The 26247-nt window shown below is 38.2% G+C and overlaps 5 protein-coding genes across 8 annotated transcripts; 3 read left to right on the forward strand and 2 right to left on the reverse strand.

The window, feature by feature from the left end:
- Nucleotides 1-3498: 3498 nt before the first annotated feature.
- On the reverse strand, nt 3499-9422 carry LOC108818375 (mannosyl-oligosaccharide glucosidase GCS1). The gene is made up of 22 exons (XM_018591331.2): nt 8970-9422; nt 8813-8886; nt 8470-8730; nt 8202-8370; nt 7951-8037; nt 7774-7842; nt 7588-7684; nt 7321-7403; nt 6900-7007; nt 6670-6791; nt 6381-6488; nt 6222-6295; nt 5863-5988; nt 5533-5600; nt 5107-5256; nt 4975-5028; nt 4775-4831; nt 4525-4674; nt 4333-4424; nt 4143-4252; nt 3971-4034; nt 3499-3884 (listed from the first exon to the last, which is right to left on the reverse strand). The coding sequence occupies exons 1-22, from the start codon at nt 9261-9263 to the stop codon at nt 3740-3742; spliced, it is 2562 nt and encodes an 853-aa protein (XP_018446833.1). The 5' UTR covers nt 9264-9422; the 3' UTR covers nt 3499-3739.
- Nucleotides 9423-10832: 1410 nt separating this feature from the next.
- Nucleotides 10833-19415, reverse strand: LOC108817834 (DNA polymerase zeta catalytic subunit). 4 transcript variants are annotated; one of them, XM_018590646.2, is made up of 22 exons: nt 19238-19415; nt 19065-19147; nt 18787-18844; nt 18663-18712; nt 18424-18536; nt 18301-18343; nt 18111-18179; nt 17851-17994; nt 17584-17761; nt 17413-17504; nt 15722-17330; nt 15358-15552; nt 14879-15192; nt 14281-14423; nt 13598-14180; nt 13381-13527; nt 12970-13242; nt 12724-12831; nt 12379-12584; nt 11997-12300; nt 11287-11901; nt 10833-11190 (listed from the first exon to the last, which is right to left on the reverse strand). In XM_018590646.2, exons 1-22 carry the CDS (start codon nt 19347-19349, stop codon nt 11017-11019), a joined length of 5613 nt encoding a protein of 1870 aa, XP_018446148.1. In that variant the 5' UTR covers nt 19350-19415; the 3' UTR covers nt 10833-11016. The 4 variants fall into 4 exon arrangements, with proteins under 4 accessions (XP_018446148.1, XP_018446147.1, XP_056846480.1 ...); XM_018590645.2 differs by having other exon boundaries at nt 17584-17764; XM_056990500.1 differs by lacking the exons at nt 18111-18179; nt 18301-18343; nt 18424-18536; ... (2 more) ...; nt 19065-19147; nt 19238-19415 and having other exon boundaries at nt 17584-17757; nt 17851-17987.
- Nucleotides 19416-20358: 943 nt separating this feature from the next.
- On the forward strand, nt 20359-21354 carry LOC108816801 (agamous-like MADS-box protein AGL53). The gene has a single exon (XM_018589365.2). It carries the CDS (start codon nt 20419-20421, stop codon nt 21232-21234), a length of 816 nt encoding a protein of 271 aa, XP_018444867.2. The 5' UTR covers nt 20359-20418; the 3' UTR covers nt 21235-21354.
- A 621-nt stretch (nt 21355-21975) lies between these two features.
- LOC108815345 (F-box/kelch-repeat protein At4g38940-like) lies at nt 21976-23049 on the forward strand. Its single transcript, XM_018587978.2, has one exon. The coding sequence runs from the start codon at nt 21976-21978 to the stop codon at nt 23047-23049; it is 1074 nt and encodes a 357-aa protein (XP_018443480.2).
- Nucleotides 23050-24747: 1698 nt separating this feature from the next.
- On the forward strand, nt 24748-25818 carry LOC108815346 (F-box/kelch-repeat protein At4g38940-like). The gene has a single exon (XM_018587979.2). The coding sequence runs from the start codon at nt 24748-24750 to the stop codon at nt 25816-25818; it is 1071 nt and encodes a 356-aa protein (XP_018443481.2).
- The last annotated feature ends 429 nt before the right edge of the window (nt 25819-26247 follow it).

Consider the following 26247-nt stretch of genomic DNA (forward strand, 5'->3'; position numbering starts at 1 on the left):
TGAATGATGATTGTTACTAAATTATGATTGCTCACTACATATTATTATATAGGAAAAAAAATGCTGTAATTTCCATTTTTATTTAATTCCACGAGCAGGTAAATAAAAAATAGCCGTTATATATGTTGTGACTTGGAAGGAACGTTTCTTTCTGTGTGTCTCGTTGCAAATACACCTCAACTGTACGTACATACATATTCGACAAGTATAAGCACACGGATTTACAGTGCTCTATCGTTATTATATCTTCTCAGTTGTAAAAAAAAAAAAAAAATCGAAACCAAATATGCTGTTAGATAATTTACTAAATTTCTTGAATTTTCCGAAATTTTTTTTTACAATCATATATATATATATATTTTTTATTCATCAAAAAAGCCTTATTATATATTAAAAAAAAAAAAAAAAAAAAGAAAAGCCTTATTACAACAAGTGCATCATGTTTGCTTATAAAAAGCTACTGATCAAAACTTCTACTACAATCAGAACCGAAAAACAAGAGAATTCCTAATTACATTCTCGCATTAAACCAGTATTGTAACTGACCCTCCATTCCCTTCATGCTTTTCCCCCTCATAAGACTCATCTTATTTCTAATCCCCTTTGTAGAATCATATATATAAATGACTCCTTTTTGTTGGGTTATATTTCAATTTGATACATCACATTCGGAGTCAAAATTTGTGTTGGTGTGGTAATTATTGGATTAAGTTCAAAGATATAAAATATATAAAAAAGCTAAAAAATATTTTATCTAATACTGTAATCTATAATACTTTATTTGATTTATAAGAATTATTTTTCAAGTCGCTTAGTTTCAGTGTTTAGAGTTTAGACATAAACCGAACATATAACCTAAATAAAACAAAATGTATTTTGGAAAATTATATATGCAACACTATCCGAATGAGATAAATTCATGTATCTGTTAATAAAATAGTCTTTAACTAGTAAAAGTATGTTTGTTAGTATATAAAAGTGGTGCTGTACTTCTGAATAATTATCGTTTCATAAATGCTTCTATATATGGTATGGATAGTTCTAGAAAGACTCTTTTTTGACAAGAGACAGATTCCACTTCCACTGCCACACAGCACACAAACATCTCAAATCGAGACACATTTTTGTAAAACTTGGAACATGTATCCATTCAGTTACATACTCTGGTAAGAAGCAGAACTTAAGAAAAAGAGATATACAAGTGAGAGACTCCCAACTCTGAAACAAAGGCCCACCTCAACAAGTTTATAAGGAGGAAAACATTGTTGAATCAAAGCACAACATCTAGAGATTTCGTAATGCTAAAACTACCAGCAATCAAAGAATGATCACACCACTGATCAACTTTACCCCAAATCTGAACCCCTTTATATCTTTCCAGTGAAATCGCCGCACAACGAATCTCCTTGGTTAACCACATGAATTCTCCTTTGGCAAATATCAAAACAAGTTTCCCACCATAACACACACACTCAGTGCCGGCCCTGGGCTAAAACCCATGAAGCAAGGATTTTAGGCGCCAAATATTATAAGTAAATTGTGGGGCGCCTTCTATGGAGAGTTTCTTTGGTACATATGGTTGAGCATTTACAAATGCTAAATGCTCTAGCATTTACAAATGCTCTAGAGGTCAGGGGTTTGATACCTCTAAAGGGCAGTTTTTTTAATTTGTGCTTTAGGCATTGAATTTTTTTTTTTTTTATAATTCTGGTATCTGGGCAGCTACATTCCCAACTATCCTTCGAAAAAGGTCCAGCGCCCCAACGGAAAAAGATGTTAAATCCGTTGTGGCCAAAACTCGAACCCTGTTGACGGGCAGTACAGCTGTACATCCTTTACCACCAAGCTACGAGCGCTTGGTTTTTAGGCGTTGAGTTGTTCTGGACCAGCAAAGATAGTTCTTTGTGACACATGTAAGCTCAAGAAACTGGATGTAGATCCGATGAATGGTTAGTGGAAATCTGTTATGAGTTGATCCATAACAGTTCGGTTTAGTTGGTTCAATTTGTTGAATGGGTCAAACAAATTTTCTTTTTTCTTACAACCAACTTGTCTTGGCCGTTGCTGTTAAAGATGGCAACATAGGTTGTTTAGGTATGATCCAAAGATTAAAAGGGTCACCGTATGTCTCTGGGAGAATATTACAGAAATTAGTCATTGAATGAATAAAGTGTTGTTTAGTTAGAAACATTCACGAACCTTTTTGTTTGTATTCTGTAATGAAGAAAAGCAATAATAAAATTTAAATAAAAAGTTCTTTGATTATTTTTAATACATCAAAAAAAAATACAGATGTTTTACGGAGAAGCACAAGCTAAGCTATCGATGAGCTTCTTGGATTGGACCAACCATTTTCTAATAATGTAAGTTTTCACTATCTTCTCGTCGTCACCAAATACATTGCACAATGCTTCGACGTAGTAAGCAGGGAACTTGCCGTTCACTTGCAAAAAATACATGACGATTCGTGTCTCGTCTCTGCATAACTGGTCTTTCAGGACATCGAAATGAGATGTGTTGGGAACGTTCGAAGGAGAAGGAGAGAGCGACTGGGCCATGTTTCTTCTTATGCAAGTTTCCACATGGCTCTTATTCTTGACTACCAAGGTGGTGGTTCTTCTTGTGCAAGTTAAGCTATCGAGGAGCTTCTTCGAATGATTCAACCATCTAGTAGTAACGTATCCCTTCACTTTCTTTTCATCGCTTCCAAATACATTGCACAACGTCTCGACGTAGTATGGCGGGAAGTTTCCGTTCAGTCTCAAGAAGTACATGATGGTTCGTGTCTCATCTCTGCACAACTCGTCTGACACATCGAAATCGGGTTTGTTTGAAGAAGGAGGAGAGAGCGACCGGGCAATGTTTCTTCTAATGCAATCTTCGAGAGGACTCTGCTTGGCTAAGGAGATAGCAGAAATGGAGAGAAGGACTACGAAGAAGACGATGGTGCTCATGGAGGTATTCATTATTGGTTCTGGAATATCTTGGTGTTATAAGAGAGAACAGTGCATGAACATATATATATATATGTTTGAGATTAGCTGAAACTGTAAGTTGTCAAGGGTTGAAACTTGTTTTCAACTTCATGTGTCCATCGGTTTTAACTTGATATCAGTTTTAGTTTTTTTTTTATTGACTAAAAGGCTTTCATCAGTTTTAGTTTCATTTATGAAGTTTTCATCCAAACCATCAATGCATACATGTTAGTAGACTGTAAAAAATTATGAAATGGTAAGCTCACTCTCGCGAGGCATGAAGTGTCTTTTTATAGGGAAAGAGAGATTGACGAAGAACAGAGTTATGAGAGAAGGCAGAGGAGAGGAAGTGTTTCTTTTCTCTCTCCAAACACAAAAGGTTATTCAAAAACAAAAACGGCAAAGATGATCTTCTTTTCGTGTCAAAACTATATATTACAGAGGTTTTGGTATTATGCTCACGTGTAATGTTTCGAAACTGCTCAATCATTTTGTAGGCTCTGGAATAAAAAATGAATTATCAGTAAAGACCACAATAATCTCAAATGATTCTCTGCTATATCTATGCCAACATTTGATAGTCATTTTGGGCATAAGTCTGAGACATGCCTTCACCAAAGTTAGATCTGTGACAGCACCACCTTCTCTATAAACCAACTCTGAGTCCGAATATAGAAAGCCCTAAACACATCAAAACTGTTCTTCTAACTAACATGTTTGTAGTATTTAACTTTCTTTTCCTCGAGTTTTGATAAAAGAGATTTTCAAAAAATAGGATATTCTTCGGACATTATTAACAAGGTAAGTGCAGACCAGCCAGTGAAGAGACGTGTGCCTTTGCCTGTTCCCTTATCTTGATCATATTGTTCCCAGATGTACCCCGTCTCATAATAGTTTCTTACCACGTTCCTGTATTTTTGTGACATGCTTCAAAGTTAAATATCATACAAAACCTCTATCGCAAATACCACGTGCATCTATGTATATATATTTACCTTATCAAATTGCTCCTCAGTTCCTTGTAAATTGCTCTTGCCTTTTCGCTATATGGCCCATCCACTTCAAGAAATTTTACACAAGGTAAAACCAACATGTATTGATGATGTAAGGAAAAAAAAGGTAGAGGCCTTGTAGTCTTCTTTACTATGTTGGAGTATAGGAAAGTACCTGAAGAGTAATGGTGCAGAGATGAAAGAATCATGTAGTTCATGTTCATCCATATAGGACCTCTCCAGTATGGTGCATCATGCTCAGTGTTACGTTTCATATACATCGAACTGCACCAAAACAATGTTCTTTCTTATCATACAAGAACTCAAATATTCTGAACTGGTTATGGTTGTTCTTGTGAGCTCACCTGGTTTTGGCAAGCGAAACTAGTCCATAGTCACTCCATAAGATGCTCCTGTTTGAAATGAGATCAAGCTGTTTCTCCAGGATTGGCGATGCCTTTAATCGACCAAAAATATGTGAAGATTCAGATCATAAAGTAACTGGTCCCATAAAGGTTTCAAAGATACGGAATACATATTTAGCAGAAAAAACTCACAGCTGGGATGATTCTAGACATGAAGGGAAAGAAACTGACATAACCGACTTGGGGAACCAATCTTAACTTGGGTTTTCCAAAACTCTTCCTTATAAGCTGCCGAGAGAGGTGACCATTTTCTGAAATTACCTCCTTCCATACTAACTTAACCTGTTGATCAATAGAAGCAACAGCTGTGGCTTAACGAAAAGACTAAGAATCTATGACACAAATGATACTAAAGCCTATTAATTTATAAAGCTTCTCTTACTTTTTCTGTATGATTACCAAAGTCAAAGTAAGCCCCATGGTCCTTATCATAGTGCATCTGCGCAGAAAAATGAGAAGAGAATATGGCAAGAAGAAAAAGTTAATGCAATCATGGGCTTGAAAATCAAGTTATACATACCAACTACAGCGTCACTATTAACGAAAGAGAAAAGTTTGACATGAGAGAGAGAGAGAGTAGACCTGATTCAGAAGATCGAAATTTGAAAGCAGCTTGGCAGTTGAATCGTAATGCTCCTGCAGGATTTACGCCAGTAACATGTGAAGGAAAAAAAATAAGGGAGACATCCCTTCTGCTATCTATCTTGGGCTAACCTTTGAGATTTTATTTTCTTTTCCCAAAAGCTTTGTGATGGAATTCATGCAATCTGCAGCGAGATACATCCAGCATCTAAGATCAACGTGTCGCTCATCTTCACTTGGGTGCGAAGCCCGAGGATAATCATCCAGCCCGGAGGAAAGCGTCTGCAGGAAATATAAGACATCATATTTATCTCTGAAAAATCTGTCAATCGAACTGCCAAATCCGCAGATAAGACACTTAACTAAGTAGTAAGCCTACTATAAAACATCGCCCGCACGCAGAAGAATTCTGAGACATTTTATCACTAACAGGGATATATGGTACCACAGCAAAAACTCTTCAATCATTGTTATATATTCGCTAAAGAACATAAGCAAGAAGCTTATTGGGAGAAAACCTTATAATTGACACTCGAGACTTGCAGTATGATAACATACCTTAGGGTTAAGTTCTCGAGTTGTTGTGTTGTCTCTGCCATGCCAAAAGTAGCTTCCTCTCTCCTTTCCTAGCGTTTAATTAAGTCATAGGAAACAATATATGAAGTAGCCCAATTAAGAATGTAAGACCAGTTGAAGACAAGAGCTCTTCAAATATAGCGATCACGATTTACAACTAGTGATCCAACTGTTACTACAAACTCTAAAAATAGCCACTTAAGATACTACAAACTCTAAAAAGTTAAAACACAGAGCACTTGAATGCTAAAACGATACTGTAAATCTAAAATGGCGTTACACCATAAAACTAGTGGACAACCATGCTGTTACCTGTCTGGGAAGTATTAAACCACTGAAACCATGCATCTAAGCGTACGGAAGCCCGCTCAAGGAATGACAATATTTCATCCCTTTCTGATGCCATAAACTTTTCCGTCTTTATACCATCTATCAGATCTGGAAAACGAATATCGTCACTACATGGAATTATATTGATTTCACACATTCAATCGAGAAATTGCGAAGCTAGGTGATAGCACTAAACATCTAATTGTAATAGGAAGCTGATAAGGATATTGCTGACCAAGGATTGGCATTAGAATAAACTAATAGTATCGCACAAGCGCTTACAGAAAAATTAATTCTAGAGTGATGATCAAAAGGCAGGCATAAGCAAAAAAGATTCTTACCACGTATAACCAAAAATAGTGTTGGTGGATTGCCATTACTCGGGTACTGAACCACGAACTCCTCTGGAACCTTACTGCAGTTAACGAAACTCTCAAAAACATTTACAACAATAAGTCAATGACCATTACTACCAGGGTTAGTGAGAGAGTGTAAAATACCTTAGCGCTTCAGCACCTAAAATTTGCTCACGTGGAATCCATCCATCTATGTTCAATAGGTCTAACCAATGTCCAACGATATCCAAAGTCATACGAAAGTCCCAGCGCCTGCTCAAAGCACACAGAACACAATCCAAAGAATGATTAAGCGGTAAGATGATTTTTGCTTTTTACTCTGTAATATGCTATTTTCTAATAAAACATTGTTTTCAGAAAATCCATTTAAGAATGAATTACAATAGCATTATATCAGAAATCTTCAACATACAAATGATCAATAAGAACATACCAGATCAACAACTGATGGAAACCTTCGTCCCACAAAAAGCCCCTAGGAAAAAAGGGCCGGCTTGGAACGGCTGTGTACAGTTCGGCTGGCCAATATAGCAAGAAATTATCCCGACTTTCAGGCTGCAGTAGTAGATATTAATTGTATGATTATGTAAGAGGTCCTACCTATTTTGCAGATGGGAAGAACATCAAAAACTAATACACAATAAGCATGATGGAAATACTTGCCTCACTGCTTTTAGGAGCATAAATTTTTGATTGACCATAGAAATAACCAATGCCACCAAGCATGTTTGCAATTGCAGTCTTGCCAACCCCTACTGTTTCTGAATCATGCTGGAACCACGGGAAACTGAGATTGAGCATCGATCGGATAGATGCGAATTATCAATTATAGGTACGTTATGACAACATATGCTCGACATTGAGAAGAAACAGAAATGCATATAAGCAGAGAGAGAAGAACTATTCCTTGTGGAAGGAGACTCTGAACGGTAAAGAATAAAAGAGATAAAGTAAATACAGAGAGGTTTCAGCAGTCTCTCTGTTTTCAACTACACATCCAAAAGACTTCTGGGTGGGCCAAAGATTATCTATTAGCATGGGTAACTGAAGTCCGTACATTTGATAGTAATAAATAACAGCATACCTCTTCAGAAAGGTTGAAGCATTCCGTAAATTTTGCATCAAATTCTCTATGTTTTTTCCTAAGTAGATCAGAGAGTGGTAAACCTACATGAAATATTTATATGAAACTCAGCGCAAATACAATAAAAGTGGACAATATCAACGACATTAGTGATCAGAATGTTTTCTTTGCTGTCAGAGAACATTTTCATTACTGGAGCAGAAAAAACAGACAACAGCAGATACACATGATCAGCAATCCCTATTGAAGCAGATACATATAATTAACCTGTGAGACTTGTTAAACGCTTTTCCAAGTTTGAACTTTCTCCTCTGATACCGGAGACAAAGGGAATATCTATTGTAAATGGAAGCTTCCCAGAAATCTGTATGACAAACGAAATGTTGGCACTGGACACTTGAACATATTGATCATAGATTCCATAGGAATTAAGAACATTAATACACTGATTACCTGAAAGACGTAAATGTTGGAAGAATCCTCTGATGTGTCAGAGAGCTGAAGTCGTCCAAGCTTCCTAGCCTGAAAACATACAAGCCAAGATATATTAAGCATTGCCATCTACATAGAAAATAAAATAAACTACCCTGGGCCCTTTCAAATGAGTAATGAACTGAAAAACTAGCAGACCTGCAGAGCGAGATTTCGCTGAACTAGATCAGATAGATTATATATGTGAGGCGTCTTGAAACCGGAATAATGTGTCTCCAGCTGATTCTGCAATTGAAGAACAATTAGAATGGTTAGATCCAGATGAGCATCAGGGGAGTGAACATACGAAACACAACAGAGAATGTCAAATCACAAACAGATCCACTTTCAGCAGAGACAGCTACAAAAATCCTAAGATCTCTAAAGAGCACTTCAAATAACGAAAATACCTGTGATCTTAAGTGTATCTGCCAGTCTCCTACATCTTCACGTGAACCCGAAACCAAAAGAGAGCTCCCTTGAAAATCTAAAGCATCTTGGCCTAGATTCAGAACACTGCCACCTTCATCAGCTAAATAGAAGAAGAGATGCGCACTTCTCTTTGCATCACCACTCAACCTAGTTAATAATGTCAACGAAAAACAACAAAAAACTTTGTCACTCAGTCCACAGTGCAATACAAAAGCCGAACACACTAGTGTAAAAATCAGAAATCACCCTTTATTTTTAACATCGATCCGAACAGACCAATCCCCTCCATAACCAAAGCTACCATCATCATCACCCTTTGACTTGACAAAACTAGTCTCCAATACCATATCGTTTTCAACCAGCTCCTGCCTCCCAAAATCACGCCCGTTGTGCTCTCTCCATCCAAACGAGCTTAAATCATCAGAGTTCTCACAGAAATGGCGCATAACATACATCTCATCCTTGACACCGAGCCACATCAAGCCAGCTACAAGTGACTGTGGAGTTCTGCATTCCCATTAATGTAACAAAATAAGGATTCACATAAACACAAGAACCGTGACTCTCTCTCTCTCTCTCTCTCTCTCACCTCGCACGAACTCCAAAATAAACATGAGGACGATACGTTCCCCAGTACAAGCTCTCCTTATGCTCTCCCTGGAACTGTTACACACACATATACGATTCAACTCAATTTCTCACAACAAGAAGGAAGCAAAATCATCAAATATAAGATTTGTATTTACCATAGACAAATCCATGAGTTTCGGAGCAGGGAAAGGAGTGATAACCCTAGGCAGCTTCCTCTGTGACTCGTGGCTAACAACAATCCGATTGATGACGAAGTAGATGACTGCGATCCCTAGAAGCATTAGCACAACCAGTATCTTGAGATTCGACTTGAAAGCGCCGATCGACACGAGCTCCTTGCCTTTGCCTCCTCGGCGGATACTCGGTGGATAACGAAGCGAATCGCCGCCGGAAGATGATGACGATGATTTGATTCGACCATGCGCGCTCCGACGGCTCGCTCCGGTCATGATCGCAGTATCGGGAGTCGGAGAAAATGCGAATCGGAAACTTGTGAATGATTTGGGTCTTGTTAATTGATTGATTGCTACGATCAGTGGAGACTGGAGACGGGAGGGAGAGTGAAGGGTTTGACTTTGACCAATCGTGTTTGGCCTCTAATTAAACTCCTAATTACTAATTAGTCCTAACTCCTAACTAAAAAGATCAGTTTTCTCGGCAAGATTATCATTTTAAGAGCATACCTATGACACCAAATTTGATGTTTAAATTATACCAAATTTTGTATTTTAGTGTCAAATTTATTTTGTCATCTCTAATCATATATCAAATATTATCACCAAAATAATATTATATATTATATAATGTTTTCTGTATTAATAGTTTTTATATTTTTATCATTTGAAATTGATAAATATTTTTTATCACTTTTTGATTTAATTTTTATTAATTTTTCGTAATTATATGTTTATAAAATTTATTTCCGTTTATAATTTTGGTTTAACAATATTATACATGTATTTTATTTTATATAAAATACTATATTAAATTTACAAAACATTAATTATGAAAATCACATAACAAAACAATATATTTATTTTAATAAATTTATATTAGTTAATAATACATCTTTAACTATATTATAAAATAAAATAGTATTAAATATAACTTAAATAAAATTTTAATTAATATTTTAAATATTATTTTAAAATTTGGTGAATTTGGTGAATTTTAAATAATATAAACAAATTTATATTATTTTAAAATTTGGTGAATTTAATAGTATTAAATATAACTTAAATAAAATTTTAATTAATATTTTAAAATAAAACAAATGATAATAATCATTGATTTCCTATTTCAAAATAAAATAAAATAAAATATTAAGTTCTATAATATTTATTTACAACATAAAAATGATAATAATAATTTAGTAATTTCTTAGTTGAAAATAAAATAAAAATATTTTAACTATGTAAAAATAATTTAAAAATATAAATAATACAATATATTTATGTTTAGTTACACATTTGAATTGATTAATAATAATAATTGAAAGAAATTTGAACTAATTAATAATTATTATTATATTATAGTATTAATGAAACATAATAAAATATATATATTAAATATTTGATGTGATACCTAATCAATAATTTTGACCAAAGAACTTGTTTTATTTCATTTTCATCGTTTTGACCTTAGTTGGTTTTTTTCCATTTTGCTTTGTTTAGCTTCAAAATATTTTCCTATTTACTTAGATCATGTAATTTTATAAATTCCTAAGTGTATTAGTTTTTAATTTTCTGTGAATTTAGTTATAAAATGTGATATAATACACCACTTAGTTGTGATATTGTTTGCAGATTATGTTAATTGGTACATGTGAAAAAATGAAGTTAACCTCTTAGCTTTTGTCCCTGTCTCTTAAATAGCCGCTTCATTATGCTGCATTCGTTATAGATTTTCAGTATCTGAAGGTTTATTGTCATATTAGTTTCATCCTCTAATTACCAAAGCTCATTACAGTATTGGTTCAAATATCTGCATTCCAGGTTCGAACTTCTGCCATACAAAAGTAATAAAAACTAGTGGACTTTTATAAACATAGAATACAATTGTTCAGCCTAATATACTCGTACTTACACAACAACACAGAGATCTACATTACACAGAGATTTACATCCATGTCCACAAGTCCTTGACGAAAAATGCTTCATTGATCACAACATATAAGTAATAGATAAGCAATCAACTTTGAGGTCAGAACCACTCGGCCATGCATTTAGGGTAAAGCTCACTCTCAGTAGCAATGGAAGAGAGGCCACGAAGCTCCTTCTGAACTTTCCGTCTCTCGTAAAAGACTGAGCACGCAAGGGAATTGCATTTCACTCCGCACTGCACCACCCAGTCTCCCCCACCACAGTGTCTGCATATCTGCAAATAAAGATAAATCAATTAAAAAAAGCAAGACATATGGACCAAGAAAGCTGCAAATGCATCTACAGAGATTGAACTGAGCTCTCAACGTACCGTGGCCAAGTGATGCATCTCTCTCTCCAATTTCGAAGTCTTCCAAACAATGGTTGCAGCAGCACCACCGTTTTTTAGGCACCGGTTACATAACTGAGCAGAGTCCCGAACCACTTCCCCACACAAGAGGCAATGTTTCGAGAGATAAAAATAATCAATCCTAGTTCTGTGCGAGTTTCTAGAGTTCAAGGGGCGCTGTCCAAGTGAGCTTTTGGTGGGACGTGGCATCTCCAGAAACCACTGGTTCAAATCTGCACCCACAAGTCCAAACACCCTCTGCAGAGCTGGTATAATCTGTTTGTTGATGTAGTACAAGTCGTTCAATCGGTAAGGCGAATCGATGTCCAAAAGAACCAGCGGGTCCACCACCATATCAACAAGCCTAGCTCCTGGCTCCCCGTGGATCACAACGTAAGGCACTCGTTCAGCGTATCGTGGCTCTGTCCGGGGGTCCGCTCTCATCGCCTTGGTTGCCACGATAGCTGCTGGAGGAAGGAGCGAAGAGTCTCTTGTGCTATAAGTCCCCAACCGAACTTCTTTTGCAAAGACAAAATCTTGAAGAGACACTCTCCCTTGTAGTATCCGTTTCCACTGTCTATACAAGTACGACTTAACCTGCACAATGAAAAAGAGAAAAAGCAGATGTAAGCAAGCCACTTCAGTTGGTCAGCTGATAATTTAAAAAGAGGGAGAGAAATCAAATTTTGTACCGTAGAGATGCTCTTCTTTTCAAAGAAGAGTCTCAATGACTGCTCCATAGTTTTTGCAACAGCTTCACAAGTGTCTCTTCGAACAGTTTCAATACCTTTTGCATCAAATGTAGGCTTGTTCTGATCTGGACTTTCGTAACTGTACCCAACATAGCGCTTCTTCGTGAGGAGGAAACAAGGTTGATAGACTTTCTCCATCTTTAGAGTGACTGGATATGGATTCATTTCGGTGATTGCAGATGCAATCTCTTGTCCGACTTCAAAAGCTTCTTTAACAGTTCGTCCTTTGAGGAGGACAAACATACTAACACAAAAAGGTAAATTAAAATGTATGAGGGCCACACGGAGAAAGCAAATAAAGAAACTGTGATATGGATATTACCTATCTGTGTCGCCATAAACAACTCTAGCCTTCCAATTCTCATTGGCATTGACGAACGAAATAGCCTTCTCAAGTGTGCTACGACCACACTGGACAATACTATCTGCCAGCTCCGCACAAGGCATTCGACCACTGAAGCCAGCAGCAGTGTAGCCATAAGTCACATTTGCTATCAGCTTTAAAGCAAGCTGCCTCGCATTAAATATCTGGAAGAAAAAACAAATACCATCAAAAATTGCAATTTTTATTTTTTTAGAACAAAAAACTGTAGAAACGTTTGTAGATGAAATCAGAATCCCTAGTCATAATATTAGGTATGGACTCTGATCAAGATAATAACCATACCCGACCCAAAACTGCTTCTGAAGGAGTCAATTTTTTCATTGCTTTTTTCACCATTATTCTTGTAGATAGAATTTCCTCCAGGAGCCTTGGTAATATTCCTCTCCGCACCTACATGTAAGAAGAGGATGTAACTGTTATGCTTAAGCTAATGATGCTTTAGGGAAATGAAATCATTTTGTTTGTATTGAATATGATGTGACTTTAGATTCAAGGTTTATTTTTCTCAAGAAAAGCAATTTGCTTTACCTCTGGTGGCACGTACATAACACTGTTTGGGGTCTGCAGGATCTGATTAAAATCCTGAAGAACATCAAGGTCCAGAGAGTATGAGCTGACCCCAAGGGTGTTCATTTTCAAATGTGCAAGTTTTCCGAGGCATGTACAAAAGCACAGGTTATATGCTATAATCATTGAAGGGTAAAGAGATTGAAAGTCCAGCACAATAACAGGATCCTCGTAGAAGGCAGATTCTGGTTCCATCACAAGAGGTACGCACTGCATAGCTGGCTGAGAAGCAACCTACATAATCACATGATCTAGTTAGTAGAATCTAACCAGGAGTGAAAAGGTTTTGAAGATTAACTGCAAGGCATCTATAATAGATGCTGTCAAGAAACGTCAAAAGTAAATCACTTGGAAGTAGCGAAGGCAACGAACCTGTTGGTTTCCTGGAGAAATAGCAAGATAATTTTGTGTATGTGCTAATCTCAGAAGCATAGACTCCACTCTGTATTGGGAACCTCGGGAGAGAACTGAGAAAAAGTCGATGCCAAAAACACGAGCAAGCTCTGACGTGCGATTTATCTGTAAAAGATGATTTAGTAAGGATACAACTTGCATACCAAATCAAGTTCGAAAACGTTACATACCATACCATGTCAAGTTGGCTCATTATCTCAAGGGTCAAATTTGCTCTGCGTATCACATATTCTATGCATCGGTATCTCGCACCTGCAGGACCGCTTGAGAACCACTGTGTCAATACTTCATAAGGGATCGACGGAATCTTCTGCCTCAAAACAGCCTCCGACACAGCTTCAATAGTGTACATGTTGAGTTTCACTTCCCCACGAATCAAACGCCACGCGTTGAGAACAATTCTACCTCCAACATGAACACCACTGGCGTGTGTGCGTCCCCACTCGTCCTCAATCACCACTTCTTCCACTTGATCAGGACCGGCTACCAATGGGTCTGGCTGCAGACTGTTACCAAGATTTCTCGTATTATCTGAATCATTTCTCGTGGTCGGAGATGGTGTCCTGGATATGTTATTGAGAAATCTTACACCAAGCTGTGCAGCCCTTTCAGCTAAAAAACCAAGGGATCCACCCTGTATATCCCAGCCCACAAGAATATCTGGATCCCATTTACATACAATCTCAATAAAATAACTGAATAGTTGCCTCTCTTCAAGGAAGACAGACAACTTGCATCCAGAGAGGCCATCAACATTTCTGAGAAATATTAGCAATAGCAAGATCGAAAAAGCATATTAGAGGCCAAATGACTAAAGTTATCAGCAAAATATATATGAAACCAATATGAGTAGTTTACCTCTGAGAAATGATATCTGGACTAAATAAAAGTACAAATACTTCAGCTGCAAAACTATCATCATTCTGCACAACGAGAGCTATGACATTGACAGAGTCAAACCGTGGATCAGGTCGAAGGTCCCCTCTAGACTCTGCATGAACCTGTAAGTTTATAGATATTAACATATATCAACGAACCCTTTCCCAGAAAACATCATCTTAAAGTATGGGCATTCATTTTTTTACCACAGAGAGCATTTTAATATCAGCAATAACATAGTAGAATAGGCATTTTCACTCAACTCTGAAGAAATGAGCAACATATATCATAATTATTGTACTAAGACAAACTCCTTAATGAGCTGCGCATTTTACTAAGTTCAAGTATCCTCAAGCATTGAACAAACGATCATTATTCTTATTAACTGCAAGATCATGACAATGAAAACAGAATATCATGTTGCTCGCTATGAGGCTCGAGAAAGGGCAAATGTGGCATGGGACATTCATTTTTTTATCCTTGCAATGAATTGCTTAACATGAAGTTAGGGTATCATATATACAATTCAAAATGTCCATGACTAATTATGTGTGAAAAGGGGATTAAGTTAAAGCACCTCTATACTCAGCACTGTAAGCTGTTGTCCAGCCCCCATGCTCGCAGGATCTCGGAATCCAATTTGACTCAAGGGAGTGGCCCCTGATTTCCCATCAGGACCTGAAATCTGAGACATCTCTTGTGAAACAGTGGTCTGCAAATTAAGGTTAAGAAAATTTCCTTTGCTTTTCAGATCTATCTCAGACTCTGTATAAGCATCTGATTCTGAATTCACAAAAACGTTATCATGCTGCTCCCCGTGCTCAGACACAGACATTTCCTGATCATCCCCTAACGGTTGTTTTTCTGAAACAATATTAGAGTCCCCTGGACCTGGAAAATTCAAAAGTTTAAAACACACAGCAACATTTTCACTTGCTTTTACGACATCCAACACAGTCATTAGTTTATTAATCAGGAACAGTACCATCTTTGTACGTAAAGAGGCTTTAAGCAATGTATATTGAACCTTCTAGAGGATGTAACTCTGAACAGTACCTTTGTTATTCGATATCCATTGTGAAACAGAATCCAAAGGAGGGGGTGAAAAGGCAGGGGTCAGTAGGTAAAGGCTTGAGCCGTCATTGAGATGATGCAAGGGGATACCAAGGGAAGCTCCTTGGGAAAAGTGTTTCTTTTCGTTGACTTCAGTGTCCTCCTTGGGAAAAAACGGGATCTCCTTGGAACTCCCCTCTTCCAAGAGAAGAAACAGAAGGATACGTTCAGAAGTAATCTCAAGTTTGAAAAACATAAGATAAAGAGAAGATCCAACTTCAAATTTATTTAAGTCACATTTCAACCGCATTTGCATTGATTGTAAGTAGCACAAACTAGAACAGGAACAAGATTTGAGTAAAAGTACCATATCCATCACGCGAAGAATCTAGCAGTCCAACACTTAGGCAATCGAGTGAAGGAGGCTTCTTGCTTAAGGTTAGGCATATTAACTTTCCTGTCTCATCAGTTACATTGGCAGTTGACTCTTGCTCATCCCCAGATTTTTGGACGTTATTTATATCAATCCCAACAAGTTTATTGCTAGCCACCAATATTCCTGATTCCACAGTTTGTGATTCCTTACCAAGTGGAACACTGGCTGATGAAACTTTCCTCGAAGCTTCATCACTCTCTTGACCTGCTGTCTCTTTAGTCGAACATCTATCAGCAGAATGAAGTCCAGATGACTGAGTGGATATATTAAACTCACAATTTCCTGCGTCTGTTGGAGATAAATTTTGAGGAGCATCGCCAAGGTAGCGTTCACTAACTTCTGCAGAAAGAGCAGGACCTGGTTTCTTGTCCTCAGATCTCAAGGTAGCTATGCACTCCTTTTTCTTCCCATCCCCAGAGTCTCTAGTCACTGTAGTCCGTGGTAGAACCTTCCTAAACTTCTTATGTTGTGAACCAGGCGAGTCCCCAAGGCCTAATCGTTTTTTCCTCATCAGGTCCCGCAGCGAATATCCAGCCGAAACGTTTCCGTCAATCGTATTACAAACATCTGCTAGATGTTCTTTCACTGGAACATTAAAAGTGTCATTCATCTCATTCACGGGGTCGGAAGTGATCTTTGGTAAACCAAGCTTATCGCTAACGTTTGTACTGTCAAAGTCCTTCTGGAGATTTTTTGTCAAGGATAAAGGTAAAGGCCCCCATACAGACTTGGTAGACTTGCTACTCCTAGAGAAGCTCGTATTCTTATCCTTCATCACTTCACTCGTACGTAAATCACTCTTTCTGTATCTCTGGAATGAATTTGAAGCATCTGAAGTTGAGATATTGGGAACATCAGTAGAGACTTCCGTGTCAATAGATTGTTTGTCTGATGAAGGTACAGGTTCTTGGCTGTCCAGATTAGTTTGTAAAGCTCCTTTCATCGAACTCCCTAAGTCTAGTTGATCCTCCTGAGAATCAAGAATGTCTTGACATTCCTTTTGGGATTGGCTCAGATAATCTGTACTAGCCATTTCAAGAACCTTGTTCATAGACCCTAAAGGAACCAAAGGGCTAAGGATTGTTTCCCGAAGAATTTCATCATCGGAGTTTATGTCCTCTGCAGCCTGGGATGAGGCAAGCCACTTAAAGAGACCTAACGCTTCAGCATCTTGTACTTCAGCAGGTATATCTCTGTCCGTGGGTGTTTTCATATATGCATCATTTCCCAGCGATGCTTCTCCGCTCTCATCAAGTGGAGAAAGCTTTTCTGATGCAGGCAACTCACTCCGTGTACCAACCATATGGCTCAAAGCCTGCAGATCCGTAATTTCAGGTTTTGCATGCATCTCTGAAACGGCTGAAGACACTGCAGTAGGCTTCATATCAGGCGGAGACACGCCAACTTCGTGATACATTTCTTTTAGCATATTCTCAAACCCAACATAATGTGACATAGTCTTGAGCACATCAGCTGCAGAGGGTTTGCCAGGATCGGGAGGTATAGGTGCATCATAGACGCCAGTCCTTTCATACTCCTCCTGAGAAAACAATGACAAGGTTAGGTAAGGGAAGACCATAAAAATAACTTAAAAGTATAAAGCTAAGAAAGTTAGGATGAACCTCCCAAATTGCCACAAGCGACTGAACCATCTTAGTATCAGACTGTGCTTGGGAGAGGGAGTTGTACATTTTAAGTTGCAGATTGAGAATATCTACAAGAGAAGAAGCTAGTTCAACGGGTCGCTCTTCGTACATGAAACAGAGACAATTATACTTCGTTTCAGGACTTACCACTAACACAAGCATCTCCCTCAAGTTCACAGAGACTCTGACGTCTGTACTGGTGACTCTGCTGGCTCTGGCTCAACGGTGTATCAGATTCTTCAGAGAGATTCCACATCCATTGACCTGGGATTGTTGTCAAGCTCCAAACAGGGAAACTGCCGCTCGCAGCAGCACTAGAATCTGCCTGCTACATTGTTTCAGTATTGTGAAATAAAAGAAGATGGTAACTATCGAACAATATGTTGGTCAAGCTTCAAGTATTTGACGATCTACCGTTGTACTAGCCACTTCGTCAATCCCTTGTCCCACACAATCATCCAAATCAAATTTCCTTGGACGGAAATGGTGAGGCACTGGGCTACGGAACTTCATCTTTGATATATGCACATGACCCATTCCATACAAATTATAGTCAACCTATAGAAGTGAACCAAAGAAACTTCAGTAGTGCACTTAAGCTGTCAGAAAAAGTATAGTGTATTATCAGTCTGAAAGATATGTTCATATGTGAATACATAAAAACGAAAATTTACCAGAAACTGGAGAAGAAAAGGAATGTGAGACTCGTAAGGTTGCAAACTTCTACCAAGAACAGCACCAGCCTAGAGAGAGAGGAGACAAAAAAGAAAAATCGTTATAAGTATACTATTTCCACCGAGTTCTGTGCATTCTACATAAAGTTACAGAATAGCGGTGAAGTGGTCTCATCAAAATAAATAATACCAGAAGAAGACTGGCAGCACGAGACACGTCTTGTGGATGGTAGCTATTATACTGGTCAAGGTGAACAAACAAGAAACTACCAAAGAAAAGGGTAACTGCACCAGAAGTAAATATACAGGATACAGATAAATCTTCACAAACGCCTCCTCTGCTGCGTGGTACCCATAAAACATCTTTGCTCTAACAATCTCACAATCATGAACATGTTGCCTTTTTGAAGCAGCACTGCCCTTAAGCTACAAGTCCATATCAAGTAGACACATACATGGGAAGAGACAATCAGAAAGAAAAAAAACAGATACATAAACGCAGCTCATAGACTAAGAAACCATGACTAACTTGGTATGTAACAAAAAACAGACCTTTAGAGCCTTCTCCAAGTCAAGTGATACAGCAGGTATGATTGCATCAACTGAAGCAAAGAAAGGAAAAAACATGAAACATGTCACTGGTGGTTAAACTAGTCGATAAGTGGTGGCTTCATACCTCCGCTATGCTGATCAAGTGGAATATCCGAGCACGGGATATAGAGATATGGTAATGCCTGCAAGAGAAATAAGGAAGTGACAAACAATGTTTTTTTTTTTTTTGTAAACAAGAAAGTAAAATAAAAACCACTACCAAACTAAAATTTACTCGTTTCTGTATCTAATTTTCATTGCGAGCACTTGGGTCTATCTATCCCCACTGTACAGACCAGTAGATTAGTTGGGCCGCTCAGACACCTTGTTAGTAAAAAAAAGAAAAAAAGAAAGAGAGCTTACACGATGAATGTGCAAGCAAGTCTTCTGACCAGAAGGTGTGGAACCATAGATCCTTATAACAGGGACTTCCTTTACTTCGCCACCTTCAAATTCAAGCAACGAATCAGGTATAAGAAAGCTAAAAATGGTGATAGATGTTGGTGAAAGTGGAAGCTTCTTTTTTTTTTTTTTACCTTGGAAGGTGCTGTAGCAAAGATCATAGGCAGGGATGGGAGAAGCCATGTAATAGTCGATCGATACAATCCTTACGCTGAAAACATTCGGACCCGATTGAGACTCAGCCATCGCTTCGCCCGCCCTCTGAGAACTTTGACACCGGAACCCTGCAAATTGTGATTCCCGCCGGGTCTGGTGGGTTTAGGTCTCTACAAAAATCCGAAACTGACCGCTCGGTTAACCAAGCGGTTTGGTTCGGTTCTTTAGTGGAGTCACTTAGTGGGTCGGTTTGAACATTGTATGACTAAGGTATCAGTTGTTGGTCTCTGGATATCAAATTTCAGCCGCTGTGATTGCTTTGGCAATGTAAATCCTTTACATATCTATTTTGTAAATCTACTTTTGTTGGAAACTTCAAGGAAGTCTTTCTTAAACTACCATACATAGAAGCATTTATGAAACGATGATTATTCAGAATAGCACCACTTTTATATATAAAAAGATATGTTACAAACTAAAGACTATTCTATTAACAATTTCAAGATTTTAACTCATTCGGATAGTCTTGCATATATATTTGGGCAATGATATATTTTATTTTATTTAGGTTATGTTCGTTTTGTGTCTAAACTCTGACCATTGAGACTAGCTACTTGAAAAAAAAAAATAAAAAAAAAAAAGTATTATAGATTACCGTATTAGATAATAATATTTTTAACTTTTTATATATTTTATCTTTAAACTTAATCCAATAATTACCACACCAACACAAAATTTGACTCCAAATATGATTTATCAAATTGAAATATATCAAAACCCAACAAAAATTTAGTCAATTTATATTTGGTTTCGATTTTTAGTAAATTATCTAATAACATACTTGGTTTCGATTTTTTTTAGTTAAAAAACTCAGAAAATATAATAACGATGGAGCATTATGAATCCGTGTATATGCACATTAGAGGTGTATTTGCAATGAGAAACGAAGAAAGAAACGTTCCTTCCAAGTCACAACATATATATAACGGCTATTTTTTTATTTACATACTTGTGGAATTAAATAAAAATGGAAATTACAGCATTTTTTTTTCCTATATAATATGTAGTGAGCAATCATAATTTAGTAACAATCATCATTCATTCTTCTACGCGCATCCAAACCCTAAGTTCTTTTGAGTGAGAGAGAGACTGAATCAAGATGACGACAACGACAAAGAACAAATTGTCAGTGAGAAAAGATAGAGTCTTCAAGAAACCTTCGTCTTCTTCGTACAAGGCGCGAGCGGCGACGGTTCTCAAGAAAGCGTTCGAGCTATCAGAGCTTTGCGGTATCGATGTGTGCATCATCTGGTACGACCGCGAAGGGAACCTGGTGATGACTTGGCCTGAGAAGGAAGAAGGCAAGGTTAGAGCCATGGCGGAGAGATACAGCATGTTAAGCGAACAAGAAAGGGACAAGAAAAGCAACAACCTCTCAGGGTTTCTTAACAAGAAGATGATCCGCGACAAGAAGGAGTCTTTGAGCAAAAGGGATAACAAATTCTTCCAGCAAGTGTCGGAGCTCGAGGATTCGTTGCAGAGTTGCTTACAGACTCTCCAAGAAAGCCTTCTTCTTGATGATCAACCCCAGGATCTATCTTCTCATGATTCCACGCTAATTAATGCGTATCATCACCAAGCATCATCGCTACTTAATTATCCGAGTAGTAGCACCGAGAGTTGTGTCGATGATGTATCCACCACCACCACCACCACGTCGATGAATCATCCGCAGAGCAAGTTCTCGATCTTGTTGTATAACCACGACGATGGTACGTTCACTCAGTTAGCCAACTCCTCTGCTCTTCCAAGCTTTGAACAAGAGCCGCAGATTCCGTGTGATCAAGATTACGGTTACTTGGATTTACTGCTTGGGGAGCAAGGCATGAGAGGCTGCAACAACTTTGATCTTCTTCCCACTACGTCATCAACCATTCTTCCTTCTCCTTCTCTCTTAGGTCTCAAGAACAGATAGTTTGACTTTGCGTCAACACTTTTTTTATTATTATCTTGTGTCTGTTTGCTATTATTGTCAATCAGCTGGACTAGGAGGAGGTTCTAATTTCATAACTGTGTTCTTTTGGCTTGAGTATAGATCGATGTTAAAAAAGTTGTCCAATTGTTTGTAATTGTGGAAAACCCTACATGTTAATTCTGAGAGACTTCTTTTTATACATTCTTCTTGCCTCTGTTTTTCATTTTCGTTTGTTCTTTTTCCATATATGAATTCAACCTAACTAATTAATGTTTTTACTTCTTTAACCGTCAATCTTTTAGAAAATAACCTGAAGTTGAATATTTGATAAGAGTCAGAGATGTGTGTGTCTCTGAGCAGGAGCAGCTGAACACTAGTTTGAATATATGTATGCAGATCACATTACGAAATCTCTGGCTTTCTTTTATGGGTTGACTACTTTTTGGATGATAAATGTGCGGTGTTAAAAAAAAAGGATTGATAAATGTGTTTGTTTTTACAATTTAAAAGGACAGATTCACTGACCGCATACATTGATAAATGATTTAAAAAAAAAATCCTGGTGGTCAGAAAATTGGTTCAATCAGACAAGACGATGATTCAGAGAAACCAAAGCCGGTTTAGAGTTTTAAATTGAGAGCTGGTTTACGAGACGCATAGCATAAGCTATAAGAGGAAGGAACTCAACTATTTATTTTGGTACTCTCTCTCTATCGGTGATTAGGGTTTTGCGATCTAGACATGTCTTGGGCAGAGAAGAATCAATCGCCGTCGTCGTCGTCTCCGATTACGTCACTTCCAGAGGACATTGTGGTTGACATATTGGCGCGTGTACAGAGACGAGACTATCCAAGAGTCTCCCTCGTTTCAAAGTACTTCCAGTCACTCGTTTCTTCGCCTGAGATATACGCAAGACGATCTTCGCTGGACTGCACTGAGCATTGTATCTATCTTGTCCTCTTTGACTGGGACGACCATGTGAACCGTTTGTATACGTTCCGCTGGAAAGGTAACGGCACTAGCAGCAGCTTGGTCTTAATCCATGGGCTTCCTGATATGCCTCGTGATGGAAGCTTTGTAGCCGTGGGATCGAGAATATATGTGTTTAGTGGGAGGATGACATCGAGTGCTTTCTTCATCGACTGTGCATCATCCCACACTGTGCAACATCTCCCGAGGATGCCTTTCCCCATGTCTGATATAGTCGCTGACGTCAATGGCGGGAGAATCTACGTCTTTGGATATCACGGTACCGATCAAAAGTACTCACATGCGATGTTGGTGTTAAATACAGAAACACAAATGTGGGAGGATGGGATGAAAAAGCCAGGTGACGTGTATGCGTATAGAAGCTTGGTAGTGATGGCTGGTAAGATGTACATGATGGAGTTTCATAATAGCTATGTTTACGACCCAAAGGAAAGCAGATGGGAAATGGTCGAGGTGCTGAGTTCGAAGTTCTGGGATCATAAGGCTTGTGTTGTTGATGATGTTTTGTACTTTTACGATTGGTCTGACAAGGAATTGAGAGGGTATGATCCAGAGCACGATTGTTGGGTAGTGGTGAACGGTTTGGATGATTTTTTGGTTGAGATGAGACGTGCTGGTGGTTGTTGGCCAGTGCCTATGAGTTACGCTGGCAAACTCGTTTTGTTTTTCCATAGATATGAAATCGTTGGGGAGATTTGTTGTGCAGAGATTTCGCTGGAAAGACCCAATAGGGGTCAGATTTGGGGTAGAGTTGATCAGTGGTGTGATCATGCTCTGATTGCTGGTGATTTTTACATTACCAAATCTCTAGATGTCGTGCTTTGATTCAACAACATTCTCCTCCTTATAAACTTTTTGAGGTGGGCCTTTGTTTGAGATGTGAGAGTTTCTCATTTTTATATCTCTTTTTCTCTAGCTGTGCTCCTTGCCAGAGTATGTAACTGAATGGAAACATGTTCCAAGTTTTACAAAAATGTGTCTCGAATTGAGATGTTTGTGTGCGGTGTGGCAGTGGAAGTGGAACCTGTCTCTTGTCAAAAGAGTCTTTCTAGAACTATCCATACCATATTTAGAAGCATTTATGAAACGATAATTACTCAGAAGTACAGCACCACTTTTATATCCTAACAAACATACTTTTACTAGTTAAAGACTATTTATATATAATAGAAAACTGAATTTTTTAAACCACTGATGTCATCATTTTTAATAAGAAAAAAATAACATCCAACGGTGGAGTTTTATGATAAGACAATGACGTCATTGATTTATTTTACCAATCGACGTCTTCATCCATAGAGCATGATTATCCTAAATACATTTTTAGTCTTTTATTATTTTTAAGTAGTAAATGTGAGGTCAAGAGACATGGTTAAGAGACCCAAACATTTATATTCTTCAATGCAAGTATTTTATTTAGAAGTTACAAGAGACATGAAATCATAAAGAATAGAAATATTTCAAGCACAAAATGATTGAGACACAAAACATTAATATAAGAAGTGGATACCTTGTTGATCCTGAGCTTGAACAAGACCAATAATGGCAAAAGCTCCTAGTACCAGCAACAATAACGGCTTGAACAAGACCAAGCTTGCTCAGTGGAGACATGGCCAGATCAATCTTTCAAAACAATATTAAAACATCAGCAGACATCACACAAATACATCTCTTAGCTCTATTATAATTAGCCATAGACTGAGAGTTGAGAGTCTTTCAACTACTAAACAACGTGGTCTATCTGGTTAGGTGTTCTGGAAAAAAGATCATCAGTTTACTTAGACTTGTTCCCTCAGTCTCTAACTGGTTCTCAATAAATATTCACATGTGTTATGTGCTTTGTGGCAGTGGAAGAAAAAAACTCTGTACGCGGAGAATACGTAGAGATGGAGTCTTCAGATGGGAAAGAATACAATCAGTTATAGATGAAACTTCTTTATTAGTGGTGGAGCATGTTCATTGGTATGAGGGCTTTCTAGGTCACATATCATTGACATCAAGGCTAACCACTAAATTCTAGTCTAGTGCAGCGAGAATCGTAGGCAGCAAAGCTTGAAGTGGTCAGTGACCTGGAAGATTGCTTGTAGTAGCAGAATTCGTTGCAGGCTAGAACCATCCGGCATGAAGTGATGGTTCCATGGGCGCTCCAAGGAGATTTTGAAACACAACTTTGCTCCAAGGAGATTTTGATTACTTTTTGGATGTATAAATGTGCAAATCTTTTTTTTGACACTGAATGGAACTATGTAAGAAGAGTGAAAAAATGTTATTCGTTTTTACAATTTAAAAGGACAGATTCACTGACCGCATACATTGATAAATGATTAAAGAAAATTAAAAAAGAAATTCCTGGTGGTCAGAAAATTGGTTCAATCAGACTATGATTCAGAGAAACCAAAGCCGGTTAGAGTTTTAAACTGAGAGCTGGTTTACGAGACGCATAGCATAAGCTATAAGAGGAAAGAACTCAACTATTTATTTTGGTTCTCTCTCTCTCGGTGATTAGGGTTTTGCGATCTAGACATGTCTTGGGCAGAGAAGAATCAATCGCCTTCGTCGTCGTCTCCGATTACATCACTTCCAGAGGACATCGTGGTTGACATCTTGGCGCGTGTACCGAGACGAGACTATCCAAGAGTCTCCCTCGTTTCAAAGCACTTCCGGTCACTCGTTTCGTCCCGTGAGATATACGCAAGACGATCTTCGTTGGGTTGCACTGAGCATTGTATCTATCTTGTCCTCTTTGACTCGGACAACGGGCATAACCGTTTGTATACGTTTCGCCGGAAAGAGAAAGACAAGGACAGCCCCTGCTTGGTCCTAATCCCAGGGCTTCCTGATATGCCTCGTGGTGGAAGCTATGTAGCTGTGGGTTCAAGGATATATGTGTTTTGTGAGATTAACTCATTCTTCATCGATTGTACATCCCACACTGTGCAGCATCTCCCGAGGATGCCTGTCCCCATGTCTAATACAGCCGCTGACGTCATCTGCGGGAGAATCTATGTAATTGGGTGTATCAGTTCAAAGTCAAAGGCGATGGTGGTGTTCGACACACAAACACAAACATGGGTGACAATGCCAGGGATGGAGTTGTATGATAATGACGTGGATGCGTATACAAGCTTGGTGGTGATGGGTGGTAAGTTGTACGCGAGGGGTTTTCAGGATAACTTTGCTTACGACCCAAAGGAAAGCAAAAGGGAAACGGACGAGGTGGTGAGTTTGAACTACTGGGATGATGAGAACGCGTGTGTTGTTGATGATGTTTTGTACTTTTACGATTGGTCTGGCAAGTTGAGAGCGTATGATCCAGAGCGCAAGTGTTGGGTAGTGGTGAAAGGTTTGGATGATTTGTCGGCTTGGACGAGACGTGTTGGTTGTTTTTTGGGAGTGACTACTAGTAATTACGCTGGCAAACTGGTTTTGTTTTTTCGTAGCCGAGAAATCATTGGGGAGATTTGTTGTGCGGAGATTTCACTGGAAAGACGCAAAGGATGTCAGATTTGGGGTAGAATTGATCAGTGGTGGTGCGATCATGCTTCGATTGCTCCTATTTTTTACATTACGAAATCTCTAGATGTTGTGCTTTGATTCAACAACACTCTCATTTTTTATAATTTTGTTGTGATTTTGGAGTTTGTTAGAGAGCAGTAAGTGAGGAGGGCATTTTGTTTGGTGTATTGGAATCAAAATTATATCTCTCTTGTCTTAAGCTGTGTTCCTTATCAGTATGTATCTGCTTCTCAAAAAATGGAAACAGTGTTCCCAGTTACAAAAATGTGTCTTGAATTTAGAGATGTTTGTCTGCTGTGAGGCAGTTGGCCAACTCCTCTGCCTTTGAACAACCTTGTAATCAAGATTATGGTAGTAATTACTTGGATTTACTTACTCGGGGCAACTTAGGCACGACAAGCTGTAACAACTTTGATATATTTCTCTTCCATTTTCTAGCAGTTTCCAGTCAGTTTGATCATGAATTTATGCAGCAGACACAACCGCCCTATAATCATATAACATCTT

This window comes from Raphanus sativus, chromosome 7 (genome assembly GCF_000801105.2).
Source record: "Raphanus sativus cultivar WK10039 chromosome 7, ASM80110v3, whole genome shotgun sequence".
Classification (NCBI taxonomy): domain Eukaryota; kingdom Viridiplantae; phylum Streptophyta; class Magnoliopsida; order Brassicales; family Brassicaceae; genus Raphanus; species Raphanus sativus.

Coding starts and splice junctions, on each gene's coding strand:
- LOC108818375 (XM_018591331.2), bottom strand. CDS start 9,263: ATGACCGGAGCGAGCCGTCGGAGCGCGCATGGTCGAATCAAATCATCG. Junction 6,489..6,669: donor TTCCATCAGTTGTTGATCTG/GTATGTTCTTAT, acceptor TGCTTTGAGCAG/GCGCTGGGACTTTCGTATGA. Junction 5,257..5,532: donor CTCGAGAACTTAACCCTAAG/GTATGTTATCAT, acceptor TATTTCCTGCAG/ACGCTTTCCTCCGGGCTGGA.
- LOC108817834 (XM_018590645.2), bottom strand. CDS start 19,349: ATGGCTGAGTCTCAATCGGGTCCGAATGTTTTCAGCGTAAGGATTGTA. Junction 18,537..18,662: donor ACTTGGAGAAGGCTCTAAAG/GTCTGTTTTTTG, acceptor ATGGACTTGTAG/CTTAAGGGCAGTGCTGCTTC. Junction 13,243..13,380: donor TTTCTCCAGGAAACCAACAG/GTTCGTTGCCTT, acceptor GTGATTATGTAG/GTTGCTTCTCAGCCAGCTAT.
- LOC108816801 (XM_018589365.2), top strand. CDS start 20,419: ATGACGACAACGACAAAGAACAAATTGTCAGTGAGAAAAGATAGAGTC.
- LOC108815345 (XM_018587978.2), top strand. CDS start 21,976: ATGTCTTGGGCAGAGAAGAATCAATCGCCGTCGTCGTCGTCTCCGATT.
- LOC108815346 (XM_018587979.2), top strand. CDS start 24,748: ATGTCTTGGGCAGAGAAGAATCAATCGCCTTCGTCGTCGTCTCCGATT.